We start from the raw sequence: 10942 nt of genomic DNA, 5'->3' as shown, positions 1-10942 counted from the left end.
GATGTCGCCGAAATCACTTGTATGCAGCCTGCAGGTTTGTCATTCTCCATTTCTCCATGGTGGGGGGGTTGAGGAACCTGGCCTTGGTGCAGCAGAGAGAGTAAATCCGGCCCTGCTGATAGATCTCCATGATCACTGCAGAAGAAAGCCGAAAGCATTTTGATGATTTTTTTCCTCTGGTAACATGCGGTAACAGAATCGTTGTAGGAACAGACGTTTCTTATGTGACAATGGATTCTCCATTGTTATTTTCAACTGGTCGGTTGATATTCTCAATAGAGCTTTTGGACGAGTTTTCATTTAGAATATGTAGAAGAAGAGCGATTTCCATTTTGATTAGATTTCAAATTAAAAGAGAACTATGTGGTAAGTGTTTTTCCCCATAGTTCTCCTCAGGATCACCGGTGCTGCTCTCTGTCCTCTCTCTCCCTGTCACCACTCTAAGGGGTGTGGGACAAGAGTTGCAAAGGAGGCCTCCTCACTACTCGGTTCTCTACCAGGTACGTGAAATTTTCCCTCAGTGTTCATTTCATTATAAGTTTTATTTGTTTGTTGTAAAAAAATCTGATAGATTTACTTAATTGGAATCATTTGTCACCGTTTTAGGAAAATTAGTAGCAGTACTATCGTTTGTGTTTTCTTTTTCTGGAATCAAAATCATTTCTTCTGTGTCATTGCTTTGAGTAATGTTGCTTGCCTGTGCTTGAACGGAAATATTTGGGGAATCCACATATTCAAAATTGTATTCGTTGACAATTCAATAGAATTCAAAGTTTCCACCTGCTCTAAGACCTTGGTTCTCAACTGGTGGGTCGTGGGTCACGACCCCATGTTTAGTGGGTCGCCACATGCCTTACACTTTTCTGGGTGAGAGGTTCCTCAGCCTCCTCCTAGCGCAGCACTGTCAGTTCTCACGCCAAGCAGCCATTTTTGGCATATGCTGCCCGGCGCCGAGTGTCAGCTTGAGGTGGGGTGGGCTGGAGCTATGGCCGTGAGGGAGCTTCATTCATACATGCATTGCTTACAGCTCTCTCAGGTGTCCTGTAGAGGCCATGCAAGGGAGCTATATAAGCAATGCATGTATGGATGGAGCTCCATCACAGCACAGCAGCCCACTCTGGACCCCAGGCTGAGGATCCACTCCAGTTCTCCTACGCTACGGTAGGAAGACTGGGGTGGATCTTAAAAAAAGGAAAACAAATTTTTGGGAGTGTGTGTGAGAATGTCTGTGAGATTGTGTATGTGGTTGTGTATGTATGTCAGTGTTTTTGAGGGCGCGTTCACACCAATACAGTGCGTTAACACACACAATTAACGCACTGTACCACGCAATCGCACCTGCTGTGCATTCTGGCATGGGAGGTGTGTTGCGTTGCCATTCATTTGAATGGCACCCTAAACGCACCTCCCGCCCACAGTTCGTACATCCGCACCGGAACGCGCGATACCCTAATGCTGTACATTACATTGCAGTGCGACTTGGGGTCACGACTTACTGACCAAGGACAAATGTGGGTCCTGAGGTTGCACAGGGTGAGAGCCACTGATCTAAGAGATATAAAAAAATATAATGTTATTATTAGAAATACACGCTAAGTTCAAATGTCTGAAACATAATTGATTGTTTTTTTGGTAACAAAAATAAATGATAACAATTATTTTATAACAAGATGTTATAAATACAGCAATCTAGATCATAAATTAGGGATGTAAAGATACCACTGATAATACTTGCAATTTTTAAGGAAACTGCCAGGGTTTGGAGGTTTTGCAGCCAAGACCTGGCTCTGGCGCTCCCCATCTATCCTGAAATCATTTGTTTGTATTGATTTACCAAAAATGTCACATGACAATAAACAAAAATGTATCTGTACTTGTATCCATGGGTACTTGGAGAAGTATCAATACTTGATAATTCCAGGAGCTCCGTATGTTAATTAAAACTGACGGCAGCCACCACAATTTAGAGGGTTATTCACAAAGTTAGCCGAAGGGTCAGCCGTAGCCCCGGGCGATTCCTCGGCTAGCTTCGGCCCTTCGCTTCAGTAGAACTGAAGGGCTGCTGTACGGGCTATTCACTATAGTCCGTACAGCTCCCGAAGCTGGCCCAGCGGCTCAGTCAAGCCGAAGGCATATGCTTGGGCTCGACTGAGCCGAAGTGAAACCCGAAGCGGGCCGAAACCCATTGGCCGGCCGAAAGCCTCGCAAATGACAACTGGGTGAAGCCAACCGTGATTTCATGGCTGGCTCCGCATAGTTGCAATGACAGACCAGGTTACCTGGGGATGCTGAGAACTGTCATTAATCAACGACAACTTGGCGGAGCCGGCAGTGACGTCATGGCCGTCTCCGCCCACTTGTTATTCATTGGCCGGGACCATTGTTATTCATTGGCAGGAAACAGTTGGGCAGAGCTAGCTGTCACTACTAGCTCCACCCAATTGTTTCTTTCTTTTGTTTAATTATTTTTTCTTTTTTCATTGATCTTCATTTTTGTTCTTTTTTTAATGATTTTTTTTATTTATTTATTTTTTTGGAAATCCTTATTTATTTGTTAAGATTTATCATTTATTTACCTTTTGAAACATTTTTGCACTCTTTTTCCTACTTTTTGCACTCTTTTTCTATTCTGCTAGGTACCACGGAGGTACCAAGCAGAATAGACAAGCTGAATGTCGCTCGGCGGCAGTCGGCTATTCACTCACTGCCGTTCGGCCCCTATGAGAATAGGCCGAACAGAAGCAAGTAGCCTGCTGGAGGTTCGGCTCAGCCGATCCAGATGTTGCATCGGCTGAGTGGAAGTCCTTCTGCATTTCGGCTCAGCCTCCAGGACTTCTCTAGAGTCTCTCCCATCCTCTGGAACTCTTTACCCCAACCTGTCCGTCTATCTCCCACCTTGACTGGCTTTAGGCGTTCCCTAAAGACTCATCTCTTCGAGGAAGCCTATCCCACCTCAACCTAACCGCTCAACCATCACGTTCTCAAACAATTCATCCCCACACAGCTCCCCCCTCAAGTATCACTGGCCCCTCTCTCTTAGATTGTAAGCCCTCAGGGGCAGGGCCCTCCTTACCATCTTGTCTTGAATTGTATTGTGATTGTAATGTCTGCCCTATATTGTAAAGCGCTGAGCAAACTGTTGGCGCTATATAAATCCTCTATAATAATAATAATAATAATAATAATAAAACGTAGTAGTAGTAAAAACACTACTGGGCTGAAAAATGTGGTGGATATCCCAAAGCTACAGATGAAACCCTTGTCTCTTTTTGATGTCGTTCCTGGTCAATGTGCTTCTTTGTATCTTCCAGTTGCCTATAGGGCCTGCTTTTTCCCGCTATTTTTCAGAATTATTATTATTAAGTTGAACATATTTGTCTATTTTCAGCAGTTAAATTACAGCGATGAATATAAGAATTATAGTAATGTGCATAAGGTACCAGAGAGAGCCCAATTATCTAAAGAGAAGAAAGATTTTTTTATTTTCAGCCATATTAATTAATCCCAGATGACGTCTTGTGACTGAAACCAAAACACAATACAATTAACGGCAAATAAAATATTGACATTGTTGTTTCTATCATTTTCCTATGAGCACTCAAACAATTCATCCCCACACAGCTCCCTTCTCATGTATCACTTTCCTCTCCCTTTTAGATTGTAAGCCCTCAGGGGCAGGGCCCTCCTTACCATCGTGTCTTGAATTGTATTCTGATTGTAATGTCTTGCTTATATTGTAAAGAGCTGTGCAAACGGTTGGCGCTATATAAACCCTGAATAATAATAATAATGTTCAGCCTAGGGATGTCCCGATGCCACTTTTTCAGGCCCAAGTACAAGTACATCCCCTCATGTACTTGCCGATACCAATTACCGATACTTTTTCTTAAAGGGACAGGTGCCTTTAAATGATCCATAGTACAACTACATGTTATGTACTATGGATCATGGTTTAACCTATTCATGTTAGCAGCGGAGAATTGTAACTCTATTGCTGGAGTGTAGTGGAGGTGTGTGCTGTATATATGTACTACATATACATTACACACGATCAGTACACTATAGCAATAGATTTACAGCCAGCCCTGTCCCAGCTTCCCTTACTCACAGTTTTACTCCGATCCTTGTTGACTCTCGTAGTCGGCGCTGGGCAGGATCGCTGCATCGCATCTCAGTGCTCAGCTTGTGGAAGGCGCTCTATATATACTGCTAATACAGTGCAGACAATACATAATTGCTTAATAAATCCCCCCCAAATCTGCCCTTACTCACTGTGAGTCACTGTGCCGGAGAGAGCAGGGATGAGTCAGCGGCAGCGCTGGTCCAGTGGGAGGAGCTCCAGGTGGGGTCCTAATTTAGCTGGCTTAGAGGTGCCTGCCAGCTAAATTAGAACCCCCTGGAGCTCCTCCCACCGACCAGCGCTGACTGGCCGCTGCCGGGTTATCGGGCCCGATTCTGATGCTAGCATCGGTATCGGGACATCCCTAGTTCAGCCTAACCGAAGACAGCTGAAGCAAGCCGATGTTCGGCTGAAGTCAGCTGTACAAGCCTGAAGTGATTAGCCGAACAGCGTTCAGCTCACTACACTTCGGGTGGGTTGTTCACTTGGCTACCTACGGCAGCTTTGTGAATAACCCTCTTAGATAGACAATTTGAATGTTAAGTAAATTTAGATTATGTTTTTATATATTTGTCTGCAAAAAATAGTTATCAGATTTTAGTTGTTTTCCTTTTTAAATAGTTTTCTAGATAGGATTTTTTGGGTCTAGAAAAATGTTTTTAAAAGATGACATATTTTAGAAAAGGAATTTTGCCAAACCGATTTTTTGACTAAATGTGAACCGCCGGCAAATATCATGTTAATTTTTCAACTGACCATGGGAGGCTGTGTAGAGACAGAATAGAAGTTGTAGAAGGACAGAGGCTTGGGGAACCGCTACTGAAAGAGCAAGAGGAGGGTATTAGATAGATTTGTAGGTGACGCTAATGTTGAGATTAGATATATAGGAGGAGATCCATAAGAGAGAGCCGAGTGTGTTATACCAAGATGTCCAATGTGTAGTATAATATGAGAGCTTTGGTGAAAGGTATATCTCCTCCTGGGTAGTACATCTCCGATATAAATGTTTTAGTATATTATGAAGTGGGGCACTTGGTTGTGAAGAGATATTTCGGCCTGGATGGTAGTTGTGAGATGTCCACTCCGTAGAACAATGTGATGGGAGATCTTTAGTTGGAGGTAGATGTCCGGTTGGCAAGTTTTGTATGTACAAGGGCCAACATAATGTCATGGGAGAAGTTTAAATTGGCAGGAAAGTTGCAGTCTGAGATGACAGGAGATGTAAAAAAGGAATGTAATTATACTAAATCCAAAATTTAAACTCAATAAAAATAGACCTATTTATATTTATTTACAAAACTCTGCACTGAACCTTCACCTCCAAACCCACAGAATGGCAGCTATACTCAATTATATTAAAAACTTAGATGTGTTCAGTGCTAAATGAATATATAAATAAATACATACACATATATCTTATTAACAATAATAGCCCTAAATCAATACGTGCTTATTAAATAATAATGCATGTGATACAATACAAAGGTAAAAACCTTATATACACTATTAACCCCTAAATACATACTTGCTTATTAAGTAACATTGTGTTCCAATGCAAAAAGTTCCCACAATTGCTTTCCATACACCAAGGGGGTTATCCACGAAGGAGCCGAAGGATCCTTTGCTTCTCTTTGGCCGCCGGAGCCCTCCAGTTCGGTTAAAAGGGCTGCTGTACGGGCTATTCACTATAGCTAATACAGCAGCCGAGCGGCTCAGCAGAAGTGACACCGAAGGCTGGCTGTAAGCCCCGCAATTGACAGCTGGATGGAGTCAGCCGTGATCTCACGGCTGGCTCCGCCCAGTTTTAATGACAGGTCAGCGTCCCCTGGGGACGCTGATCTGTCATTAAACGTTACCAACTGGGCGGAGCTGGCTGTGACGTCACAGCTGGCTCCACCCAGTTGTTATTCATTGGCCGGGACCTGCCAGAAGGCTCTAGCAGGTCCCAGCCAATAGGAAAGAGTTGGGTGGAGCTAGCTGTCACTGCTAGCTCCGCCCAATTGTTTTTTTTCTGTTTTAAAAAATCTTTATTTTTTAATTTTACTATTTTTATTTACATTTTAAAAATAAGTTTTAAACTTTTTTTAAACTCTTGTCATTGATTTTTCTATTTTGCTCGGAGGTACCACGGAGGTACCGAGCAGAATAGCCGAGATGAATACCGCTCAGCGGCATTCGGCTATTCACTCGCTGCCGTTCGGCCCCTATGAGAATAGAGGAGCATGTTCAGCTGAACAGAAGTGCAGCTGAAGGCAGCTAGTGTACGGCTGATTTCAGTGAATAGCCGAACAGCGTTTAGCTCACTTCACTTCAGCTAAGTTATTCACTGGGCTGAATAACCCCCCAGGTCATCATTTAAACATGTTTGTCTACATTCCGCAGGTGCCCTTGGCCTTATCTCTATGTGAACTCACTTCTTAACTCCACTTCCACCTCCTCTACTTTGTCATAGGTGAATGGTTGGAACAGGGATCTGTCTTCTCTGCTACTGGGTTCCTACACGAATAGATAAGGCGATCCGGTCATATAGTGATCAATGTCTCCGGGGATGCGACCAACTGGGAGGCGTCTTACATGTTTGGTGGACGTGCCCTAAAGTGATCTCTTTTTGGTCCAGGGTATTTGGTTTCACAATCGCTCTTTCACGTTACGGTCCAGAAGGACCCACGTGTAGCCCTTCTTAACCATAACGTTTCTATGCTATCATCCTTTCAACAGACCTTACTTTGGCTGTGAAGCAGACTATTGCAAGAATGTGGAAGACACCCAGGGTCCCATTTCACAAAGTGCGGCTCCATATGAATACAATGTTAATTAATGAGAAGATGACGAGCATAGTCCGTGACTCTCATGCTAAATTTCTCAAAGTTTGGGACCTCTGGATCTCCTACACCCTTCCAACTGCAAATTCCTCGAGCCTCAGCAGTATTCAGCGAATCAGCATGTTCTGCCCCTGGACTTTTGTATCGGCGATAGGGGGTGATAGGGACCCTGGATTTCCTTCTCTGATTTTCTCTTCCACTGACCCTTACTGTCACTGTTTTTTTTTTCTTCTCTTCTTTCCACTTTGATTTATCCCCTTTTCTTTTCATTTTTATGGCCCCCAACCACTTTTTTTCCTAGTCTCTTGACAAGTTGTCGGGAGTCTCCTAGCTTGCATCAATCCCGTCCTTTGTTTTGACTACCTTCCTTGGTGGTTGCTTATTTGTTTTCGGCATGCAACAAAGTTAAAGAAGACCCTACAGTCAAAGATCTATCAAGCTGAAAGCTTAGCCGGACTTTTTTTCCTGAGTCATGCTTTGTTAAAGACCCCTGGAACGTGGGTGGTTTCACTTGTTCCCTTTTATTTAGAACTCAATAAAAGTTCACACAATTGAAAAACATGAAATCCAAAAAGATCACTCCATCTTCGAAATGTAGATTCACCTCTGTGTAAATCCCTTAAACAAAGAGCGCCCACCCAATCACAACGATCTCTTCAGATAGTCAAATGTGCTCCAGATATATACATGAATCCGGCTCCCCATAGAGAATCCCAGGTCCTGGTACCCTGGCTGGGTACCTCCTTCAGAAATCCGCTTCCTCTCCGCTGGAACCCGAATTCCAGTGTCCTCAGCCCACACCTGCCTAATTATTGGACGGAACCAATATATTAGGACAGAAAGCTAAACTCCTCAAACATCAGACAACACCAATGTTGAAGTGAAAACCAAGAACTGACTTTATTGGAAACCAGCTCAGTATTTATACCGTTCTGGGGGGGTCTAAAACATAATACAATCAGACATTAACAGAATGGAAGCAGCCCACCCCGTCCCCGATGCCTTAATGAATAAATAGGGAGAGAGGAGACACATGTGATGGGATTATCTGCTAAGTGTCTATCATATGGTAATCTACTCATCTACACCCGAAGTCAGCTACACCCAGAGTCACCTACACCCAGAGTCAGCTACACCCAGAGTCAGCTACACCCAGAGTCACCTACACCCAGAGTCACCTACACCCAGAGTCACCTACACCCAGAGTCAGCTACTCCTAGAGTCAGCTATGGTAATCCCATCATTAACACAATAGAACAAAGGGACAAATAAACTGTAACACGTTCAATGGGAATCTTAGCCCAGAATTAACCCCGTTCAGTGCTGCTGGATACACATCCTGTACCTATAATGAACACAGGGTGACTTAAGCGTAATGAAAGGAAAATATATAGTATATTCACTCCACACATAAACCTGGGATAATAGTTCCTTGTAACCCCAAGAGGTCTGAGGGGGGTCTCCATAGTCCTAGGTCCATAGTCAGTAGGAAGGAGGCTAGCCCCCAGGCTCCTCCAACAGCCCCAGTGACGGTTCAGTCCGTCACAATGAGCTTCTTCAGAGCCCGTTTCACATCTTGGTTCCTTAGACTGTAAATGAAAGGGTTCAGCATAGGTGTGATGATGGTGTAAGCCATGCTAACAATGCGATCATACTGGGAGGAGTAGTCTGATGGCGGGCGAAAGTAAATGAAAATGTCAGTACCATAGAACAGACAAATGACCATGAGATGAGAAGAGCAGGAGGAAAAGGCTTTGCTTCGGTTGCTGCTGGTCTTCATTTTCACTATAGCCCATCCAATGAGCACATAGGAGATGATTATAAAAAGGAACGGAATAATGACAACCATAGAACCTTCAGAAAATATTAGGTACTCAGCTAGTGTAGTACTGGAGCAGGACAGCTTGATGAGGGGGGTCACATCACAGAAGAAGTGAGGGATCAGTCTGTCCTCACAATAGGTCAGTTGTGACAGAATATAAGTGTGCAATAATGAATGTAGAGAAGCTGCCACCCAGCCAGTACTAACCAGAGCCACCATAACCCTATCATTCATGATTGATATGTAGCTTAATGGGATACAAATGGCCAAATATCGATCAAAAGCCATGACTGACAGAAGAAAAATCTCAGTGGTGCCCAGAAACACAAAGAAATACATCTGCAGGAAACAGCCAAGGAAGGAGATGGAGGCTCTCCCATGAAGAATGCAGGACAGTAGCTTGGGAACCGTCACTGTAGAGAAAGAGATGTCCACCGCTGACAGGTTCCCCAAGAAAAAGTACATAGGTGTGTGCAACTGCCGAGAAAGCATAATAGAACTCAGTAAAAGAAAGTTAGCCGTCCATGTGAGGACGTAGATAAACAGAATGGTGGAGAAGAGAGCGGCACGGTTGTAGTGAAAGTCTGAGAAGCCCAGAAGGATAAAACCGGAGGTTAGATTTACTGTCTCCATCAGAAATTATCCAGACGTCAGCTTTCTGCAGCTTCCAGCCACAGGGGGAACCTTTGTATCTTTAGCAGTGACCTTGTGTACCCATGGCTCCACAACTAAATGTCCAAATATAGTACATCCACAGTCCCCACCTTCTCAAACAAAATGCTGCACACTTCCCCTTGAAAAGAGAACATTTTTTGACAAATTCCAGCTTTTGACAAATCCGTGATGGCTACGATACCTTTTTTGATAATCCTATGTATTGTACAATATAAGGCCACCATGAAATATGATTATGTAGGTTATTGGTGACCAAATCCACCTTTCTTTATATTTGCAGAACACCGAACCATCAGCAGTCAGTAAATAATCTGTAAAAATTAAAAAATAATGTGTTTTTTTTATATAACTAATCTTAGCTCTTTGAGTACTTGTGGGTGCAAGCAGTTTGATCCGGGAGCTTTTTACTCATATTTGTTTAATTGTTTTTGACCAGATCAGCATAAAGAGATTGAAGGGAAATTATCAATACTGGAGCAGACAGAATCTGGAGCAGCTGTGCATGGGACCCAATCAGCTTCTCTGTTTCATTTTCAAACCTTCCCTGAACAAACTGAAGAGATAAGCTGATTGGTTGCCATGCACAGCTGCTCCAGATTTTGTCTGCTCCAGTTTTGATAAATCCCCCCCCTGCTGTGTTTGATAGTAATCGAGTTACAAACACATCATGCACCAGTAACCTAATGGACATTGTACATACAAAGTGAAAGAAGGCATTTATTCATTATCTTTTCCTCGCGCCTGTTGGTCAGTTCAATGCTGTCTTTTAGGGACCCGACCTGGGCAGACCTTCTTACTTTACATAGTCAGGTTGAATAAAGACACAAGTTCATCAAGTTCAACCGATGTCCTAAGCTGGCCATACACCTCTAGATTATCTTCAGATGTTCTATGGCCACATGGAAAAAGTGCAACAGATTCCCCCATCTATGCTAAACTGTGTGGATGGAGGAATCTCCCACTGGGCCAAGCTTCAGTATCTTGCTGGCTCTCAGAATACCTGAACAATGCCGGCTTCCAGTCAGATTGTTCAGGTATTCTGAGAGCCAGCGCGGCCGACTAGCAAGATACTGAAGCTTGGCCCAGTGGGAGATTCCTCCATCCACACAATTTAGCGTAGATGGAGGAATCTGTTGCACTTTTTCCATCTGACCATAAAAAGTCTGCAGATAGTCTATAGGTGTATGGCCAGCTTTAATGCTGGGCTCCAGGCAAACATCAGGATATACAGTTGAAATAAATACATAGGAGATGTTTAACTTCTCAAAAGTTTTTTTTGTTCCTGTCTAGTTAGCTCTGAGATTGTCATGCCCTGAGAGACCACACAACAGAACTGGTGACCTTACTTTCCTCTACAGCAGCCAAGCAGCTTGGTCACCACCTCTAGGCTCCCAGCCTGCAAATGGACACTGGAGAAGCAGCAGACTGATGAGGTCATCCCTCTCTTCTCTACACCTGTCAAGTTCCTTTTCAGCATATGTGCAGAATATGATTTATTTAGAG

At 43.5% G+C, this 10942-nt stretch overlaps 1 protein-coding gene across 1 annotated transcript in view; it reads right to left on the bottom strand.

Annotated features, from left to right (window-relative positions):
* Window positions 1-6748: 6748 nt before the first annotated feature.
* The window catches only part of LOC108799699 (olfactory receptor 1G1-like), a 12679-nt gene continuing 8485 nt past the window's right edge, over window positions 6749-10942 (bottom strand). The window contains exons 2-3 of the mRNA XM_018571598.1: window positions 8489-9348; window positions 6749-6799 (exon numbers count right to left, since the gene is read on the bottom strand). Of these exons, the coding sequence (XP_018427100.1) occupies window positions 6749-6799; window positions 8489-9348 (911 nt within the window). The remainder of the gene's footprint in view (window positions 6800-8488; window positions 9349-10942) is intronic.

Source organism: Nanorana parkeri, unplaced genomic scaffold (assembly GCF_000935625.1).
Source record: "Nanorana parkeri isolate BGI_ZX_2015 unplaced genomic scaffold, ASM93562v1 scaffold1791, whole genome shotgun sequence".
Lineage (NCBI taxonomy): Eukaryota > Metazoa > Chordata > Amphibia > Anura > Dicroglossidae > Nanorana > Nanorana parkeri.
The sequence above is the reverse complement of the archived record's forward strand: the minus strand, read 5'-3'. Positions and strand labels throughout refer to the sequence as shown.